Below are 27,199 nucleotides of genomic sequence, written 5' to 3'. Positions count from 1 at the left end.
GTATTTAATAATTGATACTAATATGTTATTTTTGAATTTGTCATTAAATGTCCTAAAAATAATGAAAAATTAAAGAAAATATAAATTGTTAAAATAAAAATAGTAAAATGGAATGTATTATTATAAGTATCGTCACTATGAGTTTTGAAAACATTGGTAAATATTTTTTCTGATAATATTATAATACAAACAGTTAATAAACAATAACTCTAAAATTATATTAGGTAGAACTGGTAGAATGTGTATTGAGTTAAATATTTATAACTAAAAACCTAGTCATTTGAAAGTTCGATTTTTATGAATCTAGGTATTGAAATTCAACAAAAAATATTTAAAAAACATTAATACTTTTTTATAAAAAGGTATTTTTAGGAAAGGTGCTTATTAAAATTTAGAAAAAATAAACTAATACAGTAACACATAATACAATATATTATGCCCCAAGGATTTTCAAGCAAATGTTATTAATAGTTTTTTCTTTAGTACGCATATTGTTTGAGTGAAGAACAAAAAATCATTACAAAATTAAATTAAATTAATATTCTATTATATAAATATAAATAAAATATTGTTGGTACATAAAATGTAGTAGTAATAGATAAATATATATTCTAAACATTAAAACATAAACGAACATTTTTTTTTTCCGGATCAATAAATAAGTAATATTTTTTCTACGAGATGTATCTATTTTTGAAATAAAAAAAAAAAATAAGAAAGTTTCAAGAGGCTTTAATGTGCAATCTAGTGGAACAAATATTTTTATTCTTTCATTTGATTCTTAATTTTGGCTATAAACCATGAAATTAAATCGTAGGAATAATCTCCAAAAGCCCAGTGTAATCGGAAATTGCCGGAATTCAGATAATAAATCAGCAGCTTCCCGGAACAACAATAATTTTGAATAATAACCATTAAACCACACAATAGCTACACCCTAATAAATAGTAGGTATTGATAACTGGTCGGGTTTTAAATAGACAGGTATGTTTAGGTACGATAATATTATACACTTCTTGTTTTCTGATTATATTATTATGTATACAGCCACCGAATAGATCCCAAGATTGTTTTGTTATAAAAACAGAAACATAGTATCATCATTTATTGATATAAAATATGAATTCAATGTATTTTTTCAATAAACGCAATCAAAACAACTCAGATAATAGTGTATTACAATTACTCGTGTTTATTTGATTTTGGTTCAGACTATTTTTATCCACAAGGAAAATGATTTTTTTTCGTATTTTTAATGAAATTCAACGCAATTTTATATTTACAATAAAAACAACCTGTATATGTATCTAAAGTAGAATATATTATATAAACAATTGACGCCGATTTTGACAATAAAATAAAACTGTACCAATTCATCGATATAAATTCCATTTTTACGTTAAATCATTATCATTCATCTACGTACCTATCAAATATAATATTATAGTATAAATTATTGTGTATGACTTTTTATCGTAGTTAGCACGTGGAAAAACAAAATGTATTTGTTTATCAAAATGGCTTTTGAATAGCCTATTTGATATAACCAAATTAGATATATTTTTTTCATAAAAATAAAAATAGAATTGAAGAAAATACTAATTAGGCTTCCTTAAATAGGCAGGTACTTACTGAATAATAATTATTTAAATCACGCACATTTTTTAATATTTTTTCCTTTTCTGTATTATGGTAAGGTACACGAACGTATACTACTAAATTGTTTTAGTGAGTTTTTATGTAGTATTAAAACTTAAGGTGAATATGGTTTTTAAATTATTTTTTGTTCAAGTTCACCAAGACAATATATAACTCCTCAAGTTATTAATTACAATATAAATAAAAATAAAAATGTCATTCCATAATAATTCAAAATATAAAATGCTAATAGAAATATTAATTTTGTCAAAAATGGTGTGTAAATAAACCAGTTTTTTCGTTTATTTCACTTATTTATTATAAATTACCTAGTTAAATTATAACAGAAACATTATTGATAGGTATATATTTTATATCTTACATGAATGTTTTTTATTCACCATATTTTTTTGATAATATGTATTATATGCCTAACGAATTTGTTATAAATAATAGAATTTTAAGCAGTTTATCAAAAACCAATAGTTGCATTAAATTATTTTCTTAAAATATATTATGTTTAACAATGTACCTCAAAACCAATAATATTGGACTTCGATCAGTTTAAATTTGAAAAATAAATAAATAAAAGAAACAAAGTTAGAATTATATCCTAAATACATAGGGATATTCAATGAAATACAGTTATGAAAAATATTAAATACCCCCCCAAAAATTATATTGATAATTTGATTGACGATTTTTATAGAAAATTATATTTCAAGGGGAAGCATGGGAAAGTAGTGAAATACCTACTCACTTTCAACAAGAAAAAATTATATGAAAAATATATTTTGTCAAATTGTATAAAACTACATCTCTGTGATAGTTAAGTTGGCACATTTCACAAACATCTTATATAATATAATTTGATAGTTAATCATTGTAGTCAGCAAGTTTCTTTAAACCATTGCCTATTATTTACATGACATCATACAGTAGACAGAGATCTTTAAACGATATCATCAGTAAAATTATTTTGTTGTATCATTATTGGTATAGAATAACGTTTTATTTAATTAATACATTGTTTATAGAAGCAATTAAGCAGTAACAACAGGTGACTTATTAAAATAAGCTTTGCAGCATTGCTAGTTTAAAAGACTTCAGTGATAGAGTATGTAAATATTAGCTTTAAGTTTTTGTACAACAATAACGTTACGTTTTATGACTTTATGCTTAAAAATAATTGGAGATTGATGATTTGTTTAATTTAAATACAATAAATATTTGTGAACCATAAAAATTAAAAAAGTACTTATAAAATAACGATGAGACAGAATAATAAATATACCTAACGAAAACATTCTATAATTTAATGTATACTATATTATATAGGCTATTATGATACATTTTAAATTCATTACAATTTCGACATATAAAATAATATATAATATTTACAGAAAGCAAATTCAATAGGTCCCTCGAAAAAATCTTATTGTAAAAAATCTGTATTATTATTTATTTCAGTATTTCAAAAAATAATACTAAGTGCAGCAAGAATGTGAATTAAAACTAACATAAATTCATACCTACTACTGGTTTTCTTTTAGAATATTATTACATACGGTCTAATGGCTTTTGATTGATAGTGTTCACAATGCTTTTACTTTTCAAATTTATGAATTCTATTTTTCATACATATTTCTGTTGACTTTAATTTTAGCATTGCCACTTTGTGTATTTTTTTCATCATTGCAGTAATTAATGGTATTTATAATTTCTTTATGTAAACGATTTATTCTTTTTGTACTTTAAAATAATAACATAGTTCTCTTTTAAATACAATTATTAAATGCAAGGTATCTTCTTTTAAATAATAAATTAAATATTGGTGCAAAAACAATGGTTGGTATATATTTAAGTATACGTTTTATTTCTGCATCATTTTTAAATTTCTATAATATCTTGGTAAATTGGTGGTTATTATGTGCTTAAATATAATTAATTAAAAATTATAAAAATGTTAATCGTTATGTTTTTAATTAATCAAAAGAATATTTTGATTTTAATTTACGAAGTGATTTATTAACTTATTGTGGGTATATTATTATGACTTATTAACGAAATAGAAAGCGTTCGACATCTTAAGTATTTTTGACAATATTGACTCAGTGCACATTTACTTTTCGTTGAATAATTATTGGCAATTTAAGAATTAAGTAATTTGTTTTCAAAACATAAGAAGACAATTACTATTAATTACATCCGTACGGAATGTTTATTTTAAAAAATAATTTGTTTTTGCTTCATATACCAACCTGTTTTCTCATTGGCCACTTCACAAAATGGAATATCTCTAGAATCCACCTTCTGTAAACAACATAATAAAGTAAATTGCGCAAGGTAAATGTTTATCTTACTACTTTCTTTGCGCATCATTGGACAACACACGAATAACAGAATCAAATAGCCCCGTGTGATTTCCACATAATGTTTAATCTGCTGTAACTAATATTGATACTGTAAAGTATTTCTAGGAGTGAGTATGGTTTAATCATGAATTATGGCATTCAAACATCAGTATCCATAATAACATAAATATAATAAAATGTTAAAAATCCGTTTATAGACAATTTATTTTTATCATGTGTTTTTATATTACTTAATAACAAGTTGGTATACAATAAATACGTTAGTTTTAAAAAAAAAGATTGTTTGGCATGTTATCGTTAAAATAATTTAATTATACTTTGGTACTCAATATTTCTTGTTGAGTTTTAAACTTATATTTTCAATTCCATTCAAATAAATGGAACGATGAAAAAATAACAAGTAATCCGGATATATTTTAACATGAGATTGAAAATGACATTCCTATTTATGAATCATACAAACAATACTTTCAAATATAAGCACAGTCAACTTCTTAAAGGAAACCAAACTGTACAACCTAATTTAAAATTTTTTATATAAAATGTAAACTATTAAACAATTAAAAAAAAAATAAATAATGTAATACTATAACTAATGGCCGTGTAGCCGATTTTTCTTTTGTTCAATAGAAAAAAAAAAAACAATTCTTTCGTACCCTCTGTAGTCTATAATACATTTTATATATATTTTTTTATTTCAAAATTAAATAAACCAAACGAAAAATGCAAATTTTGCTATAAAATTAATACTTTATGTCCATTTATGCAAACAATATATTTTTGAAAAATTAATTAATTAATTATAACCTGTTATAGTGCAAGTTCATTAAAATAAATTTAAAATTAAATAGATTTCTAAATTTTCTATTTAGATATTTTAAGAAATATAATTAATTAAGTTATTTTATGTATCAATGATTAACCAATTACTTACAATTATATAGTTTATCGTATATACGAATATTTTAATTGGGAAAATTAATTTTATTTTCTCTGTGAATAATTTATTTTTATTGCGGTTACTTATAACCTAAATATAAATTTAAACACTACCTAGTTATTTCGTACTTTAATAGTGAAGAAGTCTATATTATTTGACGTCTAAATTGTTATGTTAAAATGAAGATAAGTAAATAATGATACATATCATTTTATGAATCATTGTTAACAAATGTTTACTTACAAGTCTCTAAGAACCCATAAAAAAAAACTATATAGGTATTTATTTTGAACCAATCAATTTTTAGGAACGTATTGTAGAAGTCATAATAATATGTTGGCTCATAAAAAAATAGTCAATTTTTTCTTTTTTACCATGAATTCTAGAAATAATTCCGAAGGACAAATTATAATTTACAATATTTATCAGTTAATAATATTTTTACATAATATTAATTATTAGGCATGATAATATTGTAAATTGTTTACATAAACCAGATACTTTAATAAAATTAATCAATAGCAATAGTCTTATGCTATTGTTATAAACTATAATATAATGTATATTTACTATGGAATTATAAAATTAACTTTTAATGTATTTAAGACCATAAAAATTGTAATTAGACTTTAAAAATGTAAAAAAGATAAGTATAAGTATGCATATTTTGAATAGAGGTACTTATGAAAAAAACTCAAATTAATATAACTTACAAAAATTAATACTTAGTAAAATAATATTTTTTTTTTTTTTACTAAGTGTTTTAAAATTTGAAAAAAAAACTGCTAAAATAATCTATTTAATTTATAAAAAAAGAATGTAATCAAGTGAATGTATGATTAAGCTGGTACAGTTACTGTAATAAATGTAATATTTGAGTTCATTCCATATCATTATTCTGAGCGGAGACAGTCTCTCAGCCTATATCACTAAGTATATATTATGATATGTTTTTTGATATTGTTATTAAGTAAAACAATTAATTTTAATAAATCAGTAGATTGAATTAGTTTTTGACGAAAAAATTATTCTAAAAATTTAATTTTGTGTATAAAATAATATATTAACTTACATAAAAGTATTATATCCTCACGAATAATGTTTTTAAATTATAACAAAATAATGATTATCATTATTAACAGTTAAAATATTTAATTCCGTCCAAATTTGAATTTAAAATTGTTATGAATCTTTTATCATTATTTCTGGGGTTATTAAAAACTGAGTGAAATTTTTTTATTGACATTTATAGAAATAAAACTAAAAAAAACTTAAAATATAAAATGTGTTGAAATTTTTGTCGTGCATACAAAATTATTATATAAACATTCGTTAAAAATTTCAAGTATCTAATGTTATTTACTTTAGAATGAAAACAAAAGTATCAAAAATTATTTAGGTGAAATAGTTATTTTACGTTATACTCAATTTCGTAAAAATAAGCTTTACAAGTACTCATAAAAAATTAATTTAACTTTGGGAAGAATTTTTTTTTAAATAAATTATGTTGAAAAATGTATTAATAACGTTGTATTATCTTATAGAAAAAAAGAATAATGTACAAAAAAATCTAAAAATTTTCTAGATTTTACGAATTTAATAATTTAATCAAAATTCAAAATTTGAAAGATTATAAAAAAAAATATTGTCACTATTAATATACGATATTTTTAATTTGTAAATTAAAGAAATTATGATGAATATAGTAAGATTATTATAAAAAAACCCCAAATTAAACGGAAAGATAAATATGTTCTCATGAATAGATCAGAAAGATTGAAATTATTTTGAAAATGATATCATATATAGATAATAATAATTTAATTACTCGGATGAATATTTGAAGTTTTTTGTGGTCATTCGTTTTTGAAATAAAAAAAATTAATTTATTCAAAAACTGATTGTAAAAATAAAAGTGTAAAAATTCCTATTTTTCATTTATTTTTCGTTTTTTTGCTTTCCCTAATAATATATTAAAACATTTTAAATTGTAATCACATTAAATTACAAACTAAATCTAATTTTTCATCCAAAATAATCACTGAAATTAAAAACCTAAGTATTTTTCAACTACTTAAATAGTTTATATTTAAATTATTGTAAATTATTTATATATACCTAGGTACAAAGAAATGAGAATGAAATTACATTAATTTTTTATTTATCATCGGATTTTTTAGAAAAAAAATCATTCAAAAATCATTGAAATCACCATAAACAAAAAAAAAAAAATAATTTCCATTAAGTGATTTAAATTGCTTTTTGTATTTTTTATGTATAGATCGTAGTTATACTAAATATAAATAATTAAAAAGGTATAAAATAAAATATATATATATATATATATTTTACGATAAAAATTTTATATAATATATTTATGTTGGTAATTATTTTATCAGCCATCTAATCATTATATATTTAAACAAAATAACTTTAACCAAAAATATTTTTAAATATTTTTGGTTAATCTATACATAGTCATACTACAATAATAGGTAATTTGTTTAAGAACAGTACAATTAAACAATACATGACATTTTCATTTAAATTTTCCAAAAATTACATTTATGAAGAATAAGTGAATAAATCGCTCTTACAGAGGGGAAAAATGTATGATATTAAGTTACTTCGTTACAGTGAAAATGATAACGAAACGGATTTATACACGAAAAAAATTTTTTTATAATGATCCTTGCCAAAAAAAAAGCATTTGCTACAAAATCCAAGTCTTGTGTATAATTTATTTTTTTATTTTATTAATATTTCAATTATCAAACGTAAGATGGAAAAAATGAAACAATATAATATAGAATCATAAAAATTGTTTATAAATTATAGAAGTAATCATTCTTCCAACCAGATGGATAAACACTTGAATTAAAATTTAATTTTGTCACCACTGGATACTTAAACAAAAAAAATAAATAAATGAAATACCAGGTGTTTATCATCTATATACGATTTAGTGACATCTGGTGCACAGAGAACTATTACAGTTGCCTAATTAAATCTTTCTTGGATTGTTGGTCTTTAAAGCGATATTCATCGTAAACTTAGTTTATGTTGGCACCTAATATAGTTATTGTACATTAGTACCTAATACTTATGCAATTGTTTTACTCTTCTTTCCTAAAAACGATATTTTTTTTTTTTTCGTGATTGACTTAAGTTTCGACGTTACGTGTAGTATTAGTGATCCGATATTATGACGGAAACGGAATATAGTAGGTAGTAAATACCATCAGATCGTTCTTCCACAAACTACTACATAGAAATACATCACAATAGTATTAGGTCGAGCATGACATGCATGCAGATAATACCACGGGTTTTGCGATTACTTACACCTATATTAGATAACATAATTATGTTATGATTTGAACACGTCCGAATAAGCCCAATGCTTATATCATATACTATAGTGTTTTACCTGTACATGACATTGGGTGAAATCAAACATATTCGTGAAGTTTATGGAATGAGTAAGCTGTATTTGAAATTAAACATGACGGGCTTCACGTGAAAGTATCCCGCGTACTGCTACACAATACTACAGTTTAACGTATTGTACGCGAATATATTATATGTTACTCATATATGTATTGTACACAAATGATAAACGGTGTTGGGACGGGAAACACAATCACCAACATTCACATAATACACATCTTTAACCCGGTGGCGAAACTTACAATGTGACAATAATATGCGAAGTCATTGTTATATATTATAAATTGTAACATTTTATTGTAGTGACTATTATAGTATCAATTCTACCGAATATTATGTACTTTAACATTGCAGTTACATACTGATATACATTTTTTGATTTTATTTGTATATGGCAAATGTGTAAGACACAAAAATAAATACATAATAAATCAAATGTATAAAATATAGTTGGCCTACCATTAAATCTAACGTTTTTTTTTAAATTTAAATAAGTTATACAATTTCCCATTTATAAATCAAGCGAATGTAAATATTGTAGTTTATTTTAAATTTATCAATATTATCTTTCAATAAGACAGTTTCTTATATTTTTGTAACGTAAATATACATTTTCAAATTATTTAATAATTGTTTACAGTGCAAAGTTTGTACTGAAAAACTGTATCCAATATGCATTTTGTGAACCTACGAGTTTTTTAGACAAATATTTTATTTTTAATTATAGTTTACTTTTACAGTTATATATTTTTTTTCTTCGAAATATATTTTTTATATATTATTTATTGCTTTGCTTTTATTTCAAGTTGCTCTAATTGGACTCTTTCCAATACCAAACTAAGAACATTATTTTTATTTTGCTATGGTAGCAACTAACTCGATTATAATCACTATATTTAATTTACGTTTCTAAAACTATAATATATGGGAATAAAACTGAAAGTAATTAATTATATTATTTTAAAGTAATACAAATGCAAGTTGATACATTTTATGATGTTAAAACTATTTTCTTAATTTTTTGGAGAAAAAATACAATTACAAATTACTAATTTACCTATTTATCAACTAATTGTGAAATTGACTGTATTTATAATATTTTATATTTAAAATAAAGAAAGACAAATAACAGAACTGCTCATTATAAATCAGTATTTGCCACTCAATATTTTATATCTTAATTTGAAATAAATAATTAAATTGTTAAATATTCAGGGTTTGTTTCATTGTTACTGGGTCTTAAATGTGTCTGTTTTTTTAATCCATAATTTTTAAGTTATTGATTTAAAGTCAAATGTTATCATTATTCTTAAAATATTCAAAGCATCATTTAAAAACAATTAAATGCTCATTTAAGTATTCATTATTTATTGGTATTGGTATTTTAAGGATAAATAATGCAATCAACTGTTTTATTTGGCTAAGAACTAATAGTGATTGAGTACTTAAAGTAAGAATTCTTAAAAAAATAAAATGATCCAATAAAAAAATTATTTATTGAAAATATTTTTACTGATACTTTAAAGTACCTACCTATCTATGTTTATAGAGATTAAACTTATGAGTAATAAAGTTTCATTATTATTTTTATTTAAATATATGCATTATAAAGACTTTAATATATTTTTTTTTCAACTTTTACATCTTTAGATATACGTATATTTTAAAATGGATGTTAGCGAAATTATTGTTGGTTTTTTTTTATTTCCCATGTAAAACAGTCAAACCTTAAGTTAAAAACTTGATGGTTCTTTGAAAAAATTCATAAAATAGAAATAATAATTTAAATAATCTAAAAAATTAATTTTTACTCTACGAAATGTATACAAATATGTATTATGTACATGTATAAGTATTAATGAATTATAAAAAAAAATAAATACAAAATACAAAATCGACAACAACGACTAATTGGAGGCATTTGATTTTATAATTGATCGTCTCTTATATTATATCAACATATCAATAACAATAGTCTAGTTAAGGTAACACAATTTTACTTCAACATTACTCAATAATCATAGAAATGGTTTTAAGTGGAAGCATTGTTTTTATAATATGTTACACGTGGATATAAGAAAAAAAATACTGGGCATCTTTATAAATGATAAATGTAATATATACCTAATTATATACCCTTTTATATATATTTTTTATTAAACAAATAAATATACCTATATTTGTTTAAATTATTTTGTTATATTATTTTAAATACACATTCATTAGTTAACTTGAATATATTTTTTCTTGAACACTAGCTGTTAGTATTTTTTAAATTAATACCTATATTATTCAAATATTAGGTTGTGATTTTCTTTAGTTTTTAAAAAATAAAATACTACTAAAATATTATTATTGCCATTTATAATACTACAGACAATTAAATAATATTATACTATATTAGTATTTTTCAGATTTTTATTTATTTAGATTCAATATATTATATTACTATACCTTAACAATTAATTTATTAAATATGATTAATAAGTTATAAAGAAAGTTATGATTGACTTATATTATATTTAATCTATATTAACCGTGTTTTTGTGTACAAAATGAATACGAAATAGCGTTTTTATAATCGTTTTTTAAGTTGGGAAAATATTATGTTACGTACATTTACTTTTTTACTCTAGTTTTATTATATAAAATATATAAGTTTTATGTAACTACATGAATATGAATGAACAATATAGGATAGTATAGCATCGTAATGATATGCACTAAACAGTAATTTGGTTTTCCTTTTAATAGTACTGTTTTTATTTCTCGTAGCTTTTATTATAATAAATATATATTTAGTTCGATTTTTTTCCTGAAAACATTTTATAAAATATACAAAATATATTGTTTTTAATAAATTTTTACTACAGAATGGAACATAAATACAATTATATTACATATCTCAGTTAATTATTGTATATTGTTGAAATGGTGAACCATAATTAATAAATTCATATTCAATCTATCTCAAATCAATAATAATTAATTACTACGATTAGTATTATAGTATATTTAAAAGTCATATATTATACAAAAATAATAAATTGTAATGAAATAATAACATTTTATTTGTAGTTCAACATATTTTTATGATTCAATGAACATATGTTTTCAGCAATCAATACGTATACTTGGAATCAAACGAGTCATACAAAAAGTTTTCCTGATGACATTCTTGCAGTATCGTACGAAGACGGTAAATGGAGCAAACCATATTATGATTGTGGAGGCGGAAATATATGGATGCTCACATACACTGTACCATTCTTTGCTTTCAAGGACGCCAAGTATTTTTTCAAGTAAGTATTTAAAAATTTTCATTTGTACTTGTTATTTAATAAAACCATTGAAAATTCCCATTAAAGTACTACTAGAAATACAATCCATTTGAATGTCAACTAATATTCTTTCGAAGAGTTTTTTTTTAAATATTGTTTTAGCATAATTTTATGTCATCATCACAAAACACTATTTTTGAATGAAAAATGATACATTTTACAACTAAAATCACTGTGACCTAACGAAAAAAAATACGAGAAATGGAACTATGAAAAAAATTTAAACTTCTCAAAATAAAGTGTGTATAATAAACACTAGAACTTATGTTTTTTGCCCATCTTTGGCGTCTTTATTTATTTTTTTTTCACAGAGATTAAACTGGAAATAGCTTAATGTTGCAACATGTTTCTCAATTAAAATCGAGTTATCCATAAAATAAATACCTCAAAAGGGTTGTCAATCCTTTTAAAAACAAACAATCCGATTATGAATTAACTTTCCGAAAGGGTTTAATTTAGCATTGCCCCGTTTTTAAGCTAGTAGGAATGTTTTCTAAGGATGGTGGCTACGTTTGGTTTTCCAGGACGTATGGTAAAGGCAATGTTATCTCATTTGTAAAGAAATCTATACAACGATCACGAAAGGCACAAACACCTCAGTACAGTATGGTATTGAACTGGCACGATCGTCATTTGAATGTGACACGATAGGGATTTCATATAATTGTTTTTTAATTAACGAATTAGTACCTATATAGGCATACCATTAATATTTAGTATTGCACAATTAACAATGTGCATTCTGTTGATTTTTCTTGTTTATGTTTACAACTTTTGCATCGACTTATCATGTCATGTCAAAGTATTTTTCAATGATACACATATTCCACCAGGAATTTATGCTAGATTATGGTATAGCATCTGTACGTTTTTTCCAAAATAATAGCTGAGTGTGTAGTACAATGAGTATTATCTTAATTAAGAAATATGTTACATCACGTTATTATACCATAAAGATATTTTAATGTAAAATAATTATATACCTATGGATTAAGAATATTACACGAATCAACATCAAAAATAATTGTGTTATAATTACTGGTGGTTTATAGTATTATTATTTGCTATGTACACTAGTTTATTCAAACAATTTGTAAAGTTTTTATTTTTGTGTAATTTATATTTTAATGATAATAAAACGAATTATTTCTAGCATAATACCACAGTTATTATTTATATACAACAATATGTTGTTTCTGTAGATTATTTGCACGATGATGATTTTCAATATGTTTATTAAATTATATTGTTTTTTAGATTTAAGTTGTCATCGTATATTCAATGAGTTACTCTAAAAATAAACGACTTAAACTTAAAATAAATATAACTCATAATAAGCGACTCCTCCAAATTTCGAATTTTTATACATCAAAATACTCCGAAAAAATGAATCATATTATGATTGTAAAAATAGTATAGAATTTCATTAGAATTTCTAAAGTTGACCCGAAAAAATATTGTAAAAAAAAATATGAATTACTTATCATTTTAGATATTTCTAACGATATATAACATTTTTTTTCTATTATGAATGTTTAATATTTTTATGATGAAGTAGCTATATAACATAAATTTTGAATTACCTTATATAAAAATATAGTGAAAAATGTTGAATATATTATATAAAGGTCCAAGCAACCACAATTTTAATTATGTCCCACTGAAAATATTTTATTTTTCAAATACAATGATATTAATAATTAATATGCCATTTAAAATAATTGCAAATTATATTAAAAACATCTAGAAAAACGAATTAAATTAAATTTATTTGTCTGATTTCTGTTTAAATTGTAATTATATAAAATTAAACAATGATATAAAATATATTACACGTAATAGACATTAAATTAAAAAATATGTTGCTATGTATTCTATCGAGAACCAGGTATTATATTTTATAGTACACGTTGTTAAAATTACAGGTATACGTTGTTACTAAAATAAAATATTCATTTGTTAAGAAATAAATGTTAGAATTAACTTACTTACTCTCACAGAAATATGTACCTAACACACGGTATTTGTTTTATTGTTAAATCATAATACAATATTCATATTTATTTGTTTTATATGGCGTAACATATATTATAGGTAAAATTAGTATTTTTACGGTAATGAAATATTACTATGCAAAAAATAAAATACTGGTACGGTATTTTATCCGGATTTCTATCTTTACAAACTATGAAATTTATTTTTATACTTACGTAGGTATTTTATAAAAAATATAAAATAATACATACATACAATATATAAATTATAATATAATTTTGAATTAAAGTACATATTTATAAATCGAGATTGTAATCAAAAATATGTTGGACATTATATATAATATAATATTATAACATTCAATTACTTGTACTTAATAACCAATACGTAACAAAAATTATATAAAAATACTTAACTTACTATTATAGGTACCAAACAGTTTGTATTTATTATACTATAAACTTTATTTCAAAGCGTGCAAAATAAAATAGTTTTTTTAATAAATGTTCGGATTCAATTTATGTTTTGTATGTACATATTATTCAAATTAATATAAAGTATAATTTTTTTTTTTATGGAATTAGGAATGTTTTCGTTTTATTTATGTGTATATATTCCTGGTAAAATGTAAGAAGGTGACTTAAATAAAAATAATGTGTAGGTATATAATTGAAATACAATTTAAATTATGTAATTTCAGGGCTATGCATACACAATACACATAATATTACATTGATTATATGTTTCTAAATTTAAAATTATCCTAGTAAGTCATAGTTAGAATAATTTAATATTTGTGAAATTTGATATGCATAATTTTATATTATTTTCTACGCAAAGTTTTTTAAAATAATGTTAACATTTTGAGGTGTTAGAAATTGTATATATCTGGCATTAAATTAACTCAAATCAAATATGATTTTTTATTCAAGTTATAAAATTTTAAGTTATATTTGAACGCATAATGATAATCGAAAATATTATTTTATTTTATTGTACACTAATTTCAGATGTATATTATGCATTTAAATTTATATACTTAGTTATCTGTGTATTAATTGTAATATTTTAATTAAAAATGTTATCTTCAGATACATCATATAAAAAAAAATCGTGTCTATATATAGTATATTTTAATATGCTTAATATACAGTTTTAAAAATAAATTATATGCGATTTCGTGTTAAATTTTCAAGAATATAATAAATTCAGTGAATAGTTTTTTTTTATCGACATTTATAGAACGTATAAAAAAAGAAACGAAAAATTAAATTATTAATAGATATAGCCAAAAACATAGTCAAAATATTTAAAAGATGATACTATGTGTAGGCAACGTTGATAAAAACATTTATAGTAACCGTTTTAAGTATCTATAGTTAATCGTTTTTAAATTGTAACAAAATAAAGTAGTACCTACATTTTGTCGAAAACTTGTTTAGTGTACATTTTCCGTTAATCATTATCTTATTTTTTATTTTTACCAATAACTTAAAAAATAACTTTGATTTTTTCACTTTTACTCCTTAATAAAGTACTAACTAGATTATCTATTAGAAAAGTGGAAACACATAACATTGAAATTCGAAGCATTATAACTGACCCAAAGGTGACTATGTACAAAAAAAAAAACATCATCGTAAAATCTATAAAATCAATACATTTATCGCTCCGTTCAGAATCTGAAATAAAAACGCCTTAAGATATTTTATTTGGTCTTTAAAAGTTCAAGGAATATGACAGTTATAAAGATCACTTTTCCCTATATACAAGCAACTGTTTTAAATAAAACCATAAGTACTGACTTCGATTTAGTATGCTTAATAGTTAGTACATGCTTGTGAGAAATATGAGTTGTTAATAGGAAAGTTTGGTATACTCAAATACAGTATCAATTTTTTCCAACTATATCCTAGTATTTAATACAAAAAAATTAATATTTTAATGGTAATTTTTCAATGTTCAACCCAATCTAATAACCTAACCATACGAGGGAGGCAAGTGTAACAGGTTAAACAGAAAAATTAAATTTTCTCAGAAAATAACAGTTGTTACTTGTAATTTAAAAATCTAAATTGTTTACTAAATTCCAGAACCGTAAATAAGAGGGTGGGTCAACGGAGACATTTGCTCCTGGTGGCCAAATTTTGGTGTATTTAAGAGGCAGACAGGCACCGCTGTAGTACAGTATAATATTATATTACCAATATATATATATTACTTTTTTTGCAGTAAGAATTTATTTGAGTAGGTATCTATTGGGCTTTTTGCCTTTTGGTTTGTTACCTGACCATACCTTTTAAGTCCAAGCGATACTACTTAACAAACTAACAATACAGTTTTAGAAGATTTTATAGATTGATAACTATGATACTATGATAGACCATATTATGACTTCATTTCTCGATTAATTATAACTGATAAATGATATCATAGAATATAAATATTATTTTAATATGAACCATGGTTTGTAAATAAACAACCCTGGCATAACCACATCTGTTATCTTTCATTATTGTTTAAATTTAATCTATACAAGTTATAGTGATTATATTATTATTATTACTATTCAAACAAGTAATCAATGAAAACAAATATTGTAAAAGATTTTTTGATGGAGGCAATAGCAAGAAACATGTTTTTGATGATAAATTTGAACATTTCAAATTAAACACTTTTTCTTGATTTTAGACCAGAATAAATCTTATTTAGGAAAAAGGAAAATTTCTTATGAAAATTTAACTTCTAACTTTCTGAGCATATTTTTTTTACCATCTAACAAAGCTAAGATCCGCTGAAGTTTGAAAAAATTCTGAATAATTTCAAAATATAAACACAAATTATTTAGGATTTTCATTCTCTGTAGAATCTGTTAATTTCCAAACCAATGAAAAATTTAAAAAAATATAATTTTATTTTTCCAGAAACAATTTTAAAAATAAGTGTTTATATAAGAAAAAACAACCTTGTTTAAGTTTATTCATACATTGAAATTGCATTGAGAATGATACAGTGTACTTCAGCTACAAATTGCTTAGCTGAACGATCTTTCTCTACACTCAAGGGAGTTTACATCTATTTGAAATCAACAATAAAAGAAGAAAAACTAAATTTATTTGCTCTTTTTAACATAGAATTGAATAAAAAAAGAAACTTTACCACAGAGATATTATTAAAAATTTTACTAACAAATAATCTTGGAAAAATTATAAACATATATTGTATTGATTTTTATAATTTTGTATAGCATAATATAATGTTGTTATACATTTTAATAACAATTTAAAATAATTTAATACCATTATCTGTGTAATCAATCCATATTTGTGTATTGATAAATAAAGAATAATAACAAAATAAATTTAATACGGGGATCTATAAGTGGAGGAGACGTGCAAACATGGTTGACCCAAAGTGCAAAAAGTGTAAATAAAGCCTCGCTAAACAATTATATAAGTACTCGTATATACGTAACATATTCACGCTTTAGTAAAGAAGACGTTAATAGGCATTTTTAATTTACTATATCATAATTATATTATGTAGTAGAAAGTTGGCGTTTATTTATATTACACTTCGTTAAGTCGTAACACTACCTAATTTTATATATCATAATAGGTACATATTACTGTGTGGACAATGGCTTTTTAATAGTTGTAGAAAAATCATATTTATAACATGCTAATATTTAGTTTAAAAAAAAATTAAAAATATAAACACGTAACCTGTGAGGAAGGGGCAGCTGAAATTAGCTAAACGAGTATGTTTAATATATTAACGTTTTGTGAAATTTATATATACAATAATAATAAAAATAATATAATATGAAATTTGCTTCATTGAAAACGATGGTTATATTATTACTATAGTATTCATACATTTAACATGTTATTGGTTTGAAAAATGTAAAATATTGAATTCAATTATGGGTTAATGTTTAAGTTTTAAGTGTATATTGGTTTTGTTTTGGAAAGTATAAGCAACCATATATTATTATCAATCATAATAATATACTGTAGTACCTAAATAATAATATTTAAAAAACAAAACGAAAAATTATAATCGAAATTTCAATTTAAAAAAAATCTCTGATTTTGTTAATGGTACCTATGCACGCGAATAACCGTAAAATGTGGACAAATTAATGAAAAGATAATATTTAAAAAATGGTGGAAAATTAGTTGATATTTTATAGAACTAAAAAAAAGTAATTTAAAAAAATACTGTACAATTTTAGTTGTTAACTCAATTAACGAATAAACAATAAATAGATTTACGATAACCAAAATTAATAATTTTTAGACGATAAGATGGTATCTCGGCTTATTAGCTTTATAGGGATTAAATGTGCATGGCGCATCGCAACATTGTCATCAAATTATTATTCGACAGCGACAACGACAACACATACATATATGCTATATTATAATATTGAGTTTTCTAATCAATATTATTATTATTCAATATTATATTATTTAAAATACATAGGTAAATAAAGAAAAAAAAAAACAATATTTTTTAGAAAATATTTATTTTGCATAATATGCGGATAGAAATCAATAAGATATACACTTTCCTCTAAAAATTACCAAATATGCATGTTAAATTCTTGATTTTTTTGAATCCCACCGTATAGTTCAGATTTCTAATTTATCCTGCTACAAATTGAGAGCAAATAGAACAATACGAAACCTACCGACCCCTATAATAATTTATTATAGTTTATGGTTTGTAATATTTATCCAGTCATTGATAATAATATGTATTTTTTGTCGATCAAAATCAAAATCTTTATTTTTACTGTAGTAAATTATGTATAATATATTACGTAGTATGGGGCGGTTATTACAAGGTGTCAGAAACACAGGAGGGGGAATCTATGTGTGGTATCTTGACACTCAGCTGAACGCCTATATCTGTTGTAAATATTATTATTTACACTGCGATGCTGTTCATCAAGACCATGGTTCGATGGATCCATTGTATGTGTGTGTGTGTGTGTGTGTGTGTGTGTGTGTGTGTGTGTGTGTGTGTAAGCGAGTGAGTTTGCGTGACACCGGTAGCTTTTCTTGCCGCGACACGGTGGTGAAGCTATTAATAATAATTATTATTCTCGACTAACCGTTGAAGTGTTCGCCGGGTATTTCACCTACAACATCAAACACGAATCAACCACACTCGAACGACCACGACCCGCCGAAAACCGGACGCGCTTGATATCATAATAATATCATACATAATAGTATAATACATCAATATAATATTATATTGCCGATTTGTAGCACCATATGTGGCATTTTATAGTAGTCGGGAGGTTTTTCATAGAGAATAGTCGAAAAGTCATACACCCAATTATTACTTGTAGTTATTGATTAACACAATCAGACAATAACATATTACATACACCTATTGTTGACGCCATTCTAATGCAAACTATCTGGAATTTATTTATTCTGATAACCTTAAATTATTAAAGTTCCTATCAATTTCAATCTTACACGCAATACAATTTTGTTTACTATGTACCTTAGGATTAACTTAACATACTAGTATGATAGAAAATGAATGTTGATCGCGCAGAAAAAAAATGTATGCATTAGTAAAAAAAATAAATTTAATTCTTCGTACCATACTTTAAATCGGGAAAAGTACGTATATACTCGTATATATTATTAATAGTATAACTGAAACATTTTGCTAGTTCATAAAGTATTTCCAGTTATATTTATATCTCAATGTTATTTTTAGATTTTAGGTGGAGCAATGAATGTATTGGTTTTATAACGATGTGTGTTATTTGTCTCTCATCGGCTTTTATGGTAGAAATTTGGAACTAGTTGGTACTTATAAAGGAGTTAACAGTATGTCATAGTTAAAATACATAACCGTTTTAAAATATACAATATTCATACTTAAGATTTGACAATTAAAATTATTAAATATATAATTCCTTATACATTTTTACTGTTATTGAAATGTAGAGCGTAAACTCACAAATATTAATTCTTATCAAAATTCGTTGAAATTATGAAAGTTAATAAATAATCCTATAGTTATATACAATGTCTAATTTTCAAATAGATATAACAATTAAACATTTAATAAAAGGTTTCTCCTAAGCAGTACAAGCTAAAACTAAAAACAAACTAAAAAAAAAACGTTAACTTTTTTGTATAACATAAATTTTAAGTTTGAACATGAATAAAATTAGACATTTAAAAGAAGAAGAATGATTTTAGTTGTTTTGTTGTAATTTAAAAATATTATTCGTGGGTACTTGAAACTTTTTTCCCGTACTATTATATTTTATACACACGATGACATTTTAAAATGAAATATTCTTGGCAAAAATTAATTCAACCTACTAGTAGTAAAAAATAAAATTCTTCAATAGTAATATAAATATTTCATCAGATATACTTAGTAATATTACAGGCTAGTAAAACAGACCGTCTTCACACAAAATATTTTTTTCCGATGCAATAATCTATTAATGAATTTCAATTTAATTCCTACATTATAGTGACTTACTCGTCAATGATATGTGGACTAGATACCTACTATACAGTAGAAAGGTTATTTAATTTTGAGTTTTTGACTATTTTTTTTTTTATTATTAATATATAATTACCTATAAAAAAAAAATAAAAGTAAATACAAACGCTAAATTACTAAAATTTATTGATAATACAGCCTTAATATTATCTGAATAAACTGTAAATATCTACGTACACACACACACACACACACACACGCGCGTACACATTTATACATTATATACATGTGTGAAAATTATTGTGCATTTTATAATACTCGGCAATCTATTCGCATATTAGGTTCAGTTGGTGCTTCCATTGTTATTGCACGAAATGGATTATAAAATTATTATTAAATCTATCCGTGTGAATTAGTAGGCACCATTATCATTCATAAGGAAATTAATGTCAAAGATTTTAAGTGTTTAAATAATGTATTTTTGCTTTAGGTGAATTGTATAAACATTTAATTCCATTCTTAAGCCACTAGCACCCCACCAGATATAAACATAATGGTATGTTACCCATTTGTACTAAAGTATGTGGTCAAAAAGTATGCTCTAATGGGTAGAATATATATGGCACATTTAATATTAATAAAAACCATTTTCTAAGTTGAATGTGGAATCTACCTTTTATTTAATTTAAAAAAATTAGAAATTATCTTTTGTCTTATTTTCTTTTTTTTATGTACACTATTTTTGTTTTCAAGTATTATGAAATAAATAAAATTTTATCTTATTATGTACAGAATGATCCAAGTATCTAAACACAATATTTTGAAAAGTTCTAAATTTTTTGAAAAAAATTATGCTATGTTATTTAAAAAGAACATTTAAAAAAAATTATTTTTTGCAATTCTCTATTATCGTATTTTTTTTTTAAGTAATTTACTATTTTGAATAATAACATTCTTTTTTAATTTTACATTTTGATGTAGAATGGTTTCAGAATTGTTCGATATGTCAAAATTTAGCTTCAATAAAGTACATAAATTTTCTAAAATTATTTCATAGATAATCGAAGTAGAGTGGTAGAGTGGTACAGAAATACTACACAAAATATTAGCTCACTATTTCGTTATTTTAAACTTCAAATACTTATAACTATTAAATTATTTACCCAAAATTCGATTTTTGTAGATTGAAATACTCAAAATAATATTAAGATTTAGAATATGACATTAAAAATGAATGGTGTCATTTTAAAAGTAAAAACTTCAAAGATGATAACGATAAAGATAATAAAAATATTTTTCTTCAGAAACATTATTTTAAAATGATATAAAGTTAAAAAGAATATAAAAAAAATATTTCCAAATAAATTAAAAGTTTATAAAATAAATAATTAAGACGCAAAAATTAATTATTTGATATATTGTACTTGCTGTAAAAAAAAAATGACCCTGGTTGATAAGAAAAACTCATCCCACACATTTAGCTTGTAAGATACCTATTCACATTATTGATAATTATATTTATTTATGTAAAAGTAAGATTTAAAAAAAAGTTTTTATTTTGTGGAATTTAAAATTTTAATTTTTAATAAATTATAATTAAAAACTATCGTCAAAATATGATGTATTTGTAGAATATTACTTGAATTTAGCTTAAGTGATTTTAAATGTAATATTAACAAATACATACTTTATATAATGTTCTTTCAATTTAATTTTACCTGTTATGTAATCTAAGTAACACAATTAATATCATATAATATAATAATATACATCATAATTAATGTAATAAAACTTAAAAGTCATAAAATATTGTAACATCATAATTACTAGATATTTACAATAATGAAACATTTTGAATTGGTTTGAATATAAATAAATTTAAACTTCAATAACTTTTATAAAATAATAATATATAATTTACATGCATTATTGTAGAAGCAAATAAAAATGTTTTTAACAGTTGCTGTGTTTTAAATTGCATTACTGTAAATTTTTTTTTAGCTTTTCATTGTAAAATATAAATTAACGTGTAAAAGAAAAATGTTAACGGTACATTTAAAATATATTATACAGATAAAAAAGAATTGTATTATAATTTATAAATTAGATAGTTCATATCTGTATAATGACAAAGAAAATTAGAATGATTTGTGACGATACAGTTAAAATCTTGATAAAATTATAAGATTGTTTTTTAATTTTAGCTTTGAAAATTCTTAGAAATGCTAACTTTTTATTTATAAAAAATGTCTTTGTCTGTTGAGAATAATATTTGAAACACGTGCCAGAGAGTTTCATACTTTTTCCTTTTTATTCAAAGATCTCCTAACTATAGCATTCCATTAGTACAATTTTATTATATTCCAAGTTAAATTATAATATTGTAGAATATAATATGTTTTTTTCGTTATAGGGGGACTAGTGGAATTGATATCGATTTGCGGAGAGTGGATATCGACCAATGCAGTTTACCTGAAGGCAGTACAAAGCTAAATATTTTTGCCTCTTCAAACAAATGTAAAATAGAAACGACTCAGGTATGATTTTATAATTATAATTATTATATTAATATTTTAACCTATTTTAATATCTCATTCACTATACACAGTTGTTTATAATCAATTTAAAATGTTACTGTTCAGTAACTCTATCTCTGTAGTTATGACTATTATGAAACCACCTTTCGTGTAAAGTATTACAAAATTATAAATTTTGCTGATAAAAGCAGAAGATTTAAATTTAGCGTGTGTTTATTAATAATGTATTGCATTTGATATCCACACCGTATTTTCGTGATGGTATAGCTACCAATCGTATACTCCACGACAACATCGAATAGGCTAAAATTAATACGTTTGACTTGTCAATAATTTTAATATTACCGTAGTACAATTTCAATAATGAATTCTGTTAATTTAACGTTTACTCTGATATACGTTAGTGACTATAGCGATTGTATCCATCACTACATAAAAAAGTAGTTCTATCTAAAATATTTTATTAATTTTAATTAAATTGGTTAAATAGCCCAGTTATAAATTGAATAAAAAAAGAGCTTATAGTGAAACATAATATGATAATTGATTGCCTAGTTCATAAAAATATAGAAAACAAAACAGTATATGAAAAATAAATAAAGAATTTAACTTTACTAAAGTTATAAATTATAATAAAATGCAAAAATTAAACTTAATGTAAAAGTATAGTTTAATTAATATAATTTGTTACCTATAATAATCTGTAGAAAATAATTTAATTTTGCTATAAAGCTAGATAATGAGTGAAAATAAAATAAATCTGTTATATGTATTAGTTATAGTTGCATAGTATCCATAATAAATCGGACAATTCATCACATAATTAGTTCGTTGGTAGGAGACATAAAATGTAACACGAGATTTGGTTGCGGACCACGAAGGACAACTCAGCATAATTATTGTTATGAACAAAAAAAAAAAAATACAAATCAGATTTTATTTTACGCGATTCAAGAGAAACGAGAAAAAGTATATCTAAAATAGGAGCGAAAGAAGTATGGGGAACACGGTGTATATTGTAGTATTACAACGATAATATAGAAAAACTAAAAATTTGCTTCGTACCGCTTCCAATGATAATTTATGGTCGAAGAGGAGCGGAGACCATAATATTATAGAACAATAATCAAGAGTAAATCTGATGAAAGAGATATAGATAAGACGTAGAGCAGTTACGTAATCAAAATATTGTCCACGGGAAAATTTGAAAAAACTAAGCTGTTTTAAAGATTTGTTTTTTGTATAATTTACATGAATATCAAGGATCAGTTTGCTGTCAAAAAAAAAAAAAAAAACGCCAAGGTCGTATGCGTGATATTTATGAAACGTATTATGTATACGTACCTTTTTCGTTCGTATACTAAAGAAAAAAACACACACGCGATAGAATATTCTTATGCGATTTATCTTTGTGTCATAATAAAAACTACCGAACCACCGGTCTAACACATAATAGTAGTGATTGAGCTTACAAACAAGTGAGTGAAATTATATTGTAAGTACGGTCCACATCGTTTGACAGATATTAACAACACCTGGAATATATATATATATTGTATATATTTTAAATTATATTGAAATCTACGGACATTTGCTTAAACACATTATTTACACAGCTTTTTATTTTCACTATTATTTAAAATTTATTTACAATACTTAGATATTTTTTAACTTGAATTTAATTATATATATATTTTTTTTTTTTTTAAGAAGCCGTAGAAATATATGTTTGATAGTAGGTCTGGTTGTAGTGTTTTTCCTATCAGATTTCCTATGGTGTGTATTTCATATATCCTAACATTTTTGGCATTCTGTTAAGATATGCTTAACAGTTAACTATTCACTTTTAACTTTACAGTGTACACTCCGCTTGTTTAGTATAACAAGGATGGGTCGTTTTTGGTAATGAGATGATTGTGTTATAAACGTATGCCCTATATTCGAAAATGATTTATAATAGTATTGACTTTCCTTTTAAAATTTAAGCTCCGTCATATTTAAATGTTAAGCTTTATTACATTTAAGTTTAACTGATGTTACCTATTGATTAGTTCTTCCATTTAAGATTATATTTGTTTCTTCTTATCCACATATGTTTAGAATTGTAGTATAGGGTAAAAGTGGCCGCTTTAGACGCTTCTTGATCGGCATTTTCGTTTCCATTTATTTCACTGAACTTTAAGTATTCATAGTATGTAGAAAATGTCTATACCCATCTCGAGAGCTTTGTAGATTTTTTCTTGGATTCTTTTTGATACATCAGTTGAATTTATTAATATTTTGTTGAAATAAAAACATTCAATTTTTAAAATCATGTAATAGAAATGATAACATAATGTACATTCGCAAAAGTTGTTTAAAACTATGAATTAAAAATACGTATAGAGAAATATAACATAGGTGTTAATGGATTTATTTTTACATAAATTATGGATGATCATAGTATTAATTATTAACCTTAAACTGCAGTAAACATAATATTTTTAAAAACTACAATTGAGTACGAATTCCAATTTTTCACTCCAATATTTAATTGAAACATTATATTATAAACAAAATGTGATGCTATGTAAATTGTACATATTATATTTAATTTCTCCATTGAACATATTATTTACTTAATAATAACTATTAACAACTACAACAAATGTTTCATAATTTAAAATTTAAAAATCCCCCCCTGAAGTATAAATGATGAGTAGTTATTAATACAGAAACCACTACCACTGAAATACCCCATCGGAGATTAGAGAAATCATACCGTAGAACCATTTAACACATTCATTATTAATATTACAGCATTATTTTAAAATTGTCGAAAAATCTGTGAATTCAAATAAACTATTTGATCATTTTTATTAAAAAGTTATAAATTAATAAATAAGTAATTAGCTACCGAACCAGTAAATTTTTATGTTTTATCTAAAATGTATAAATTTGTCCCTTTTATAATCAGTACAAAAAACTTAATATATGTGTACAAACCTAGCATAAAATGCCTCAAATAGCGTTAATAAATATTGTATTCTGTCAATTACATTGCTTCGGTCCTCGTTTCTCTAAAATGTATTTACAAATTACTATACAAATTAACTATGATATCCTATATATAATATATGTTATATATACATGTATATACCTAAAAACTTTATATATTTCAAACGATCAAATGGCATATATTTCAATAAAAACACATAAAACATAGTTGGCTTGTTAACATTTTTCACAGAAAGTAATTTGACTCTCAATGTTTATTTTATAACCACTAATATGTTTTATTTTTCTTATGAATGAATTGATTAACCAAATAGTAAATACCAATTAAGTAATTAGCCAAATAATATACAGATTGTCTCACCTTTTTTTGTTTCAGTCAATAATTATCTTTCTAATTTAAATATTTAAAAAAATTATGAAAATCGTTTTGTCAGTGTTAAAGTTTTTTTTTTTTTTTTTAATAATAGGGAAATTATTTTAATATAATATTGCTTGTTAGATTCGTCGTCTGTGCGATTAAAACCATGATAATAAACGCTATGAACCAACACGCAATGAACCTATTTAGTACTTTAGTAGGTAGTTTAATATAAATAATAAATTTGTATGTTTAGTGTGTATCGTTAGCTGGATTTGGTTTTCGTCGTGGAAGTTATAAGTGTGTGTGCCGTAAAGGATATTTTTTTCCAAATATCACAAGCACTGAAAAGTCGTTCAATGGAGTCGTAGTAGAAGAAGAATATGAAAAGCTCATGTTGGTGAGCTTATTGAACAGCTTATTTTCTATAACTATATAACTGTTAAAAAAATTATTGATTTTTATCAATAAATTTTTTATTATTTACTTAACTTTTTTTAAAATTTTTTTTTAAGGGAAAACCTAATACGTACAACGTTGAAACCAACTTTCAGTGTAAAAAATGTGCAGAGGGTTGTGATGACTGCGTTGATTTTAGTCCATGCATTGCCACCTACGACATTATACTTCGAATCACAATACTATTATTAACGCTCGTGGTGATCGGGTTTTTACCCATGGTAGCTGTATTTACATTCAAATATAGTGATCTCAAGGTAAAATAAATTCATGGTATATAATATTATACTTAAATTTAATAACGTTTTTAAGCTTTTTTTACTAGAATATCAGGTCACCGTGAATACTCTAATTTAAAGTTAATGGTATAATTATAATTAACTACACTTAACATGCTTATAACTACATAAATATTAATTGTTTTTTCATGAAATTAATGTTGCTTTTCATTAAGTGCAGGTATTTTACACGTTTTAGGCACCATTTAACAATTTGTGTTAATTATTATATTTATATTCTATCTAACAAATAACTTAATTTATTAAAAATAATAAATATACAAGAAGTGTTATACCAGTAAAGTTTATTATTAAGCTCGTCAATAATCATTTTAT

The 27,199-nt window shown here is 23.4% G+C and overlaps 1 protein-coding gene across 3 annotated transcripts in view; it reads left to right on the top strand.

The window, feature by feature from the left end:
* The window catches only part of LOC113561116 (probable G-protein coupled receptor CG31760), a 126,578-nt gene that overhangs the window by 82,999 nt on the left and 16,380 nt on the right, over nt 1-27,199 (top strand). For all 3 annotated transcript variants that reach the window (XM_026967342.1, XM_026967343.1, XM_026967344.1), the window contains 4 exons: nt 11,522-11,705; nt 22,648-22,771; nt 26,383-26,526; nt 26,642-26,842. In XM_026967342.1, coding sequence (XP_026823143.1) covers nt 11,522-11,705; nt 22,648-22,771; nt 26,383-26,526; nt 26,642-26,842 — 653 coding nt within the window. The remainder of the gene's footprint in view (nt 1-11,521; nt 11,706-22,647; nt 22,772-26,382; nt 26,527-26,641; nt 26,843-27,199) is intronic.

This window comes from Rhopalosiphum maidis, chromosome 1 (genome assembly GCF_003676215.2).
Source record: "Rhopalosiphum maidis isolate BTI-1 chromosome 1, ASM367621v3, whole genome shotgun sequence".
Lineage (NCBI taxonomy): Eukaryota > Metazoa > Arthropoda > Insecta > Hemiptera > Aphididae > Rhopalosiphum > Rhopalosiphum maidis.
This window is presented reverse-complemented; position numbering and strand designations above follow the sequence as displayed.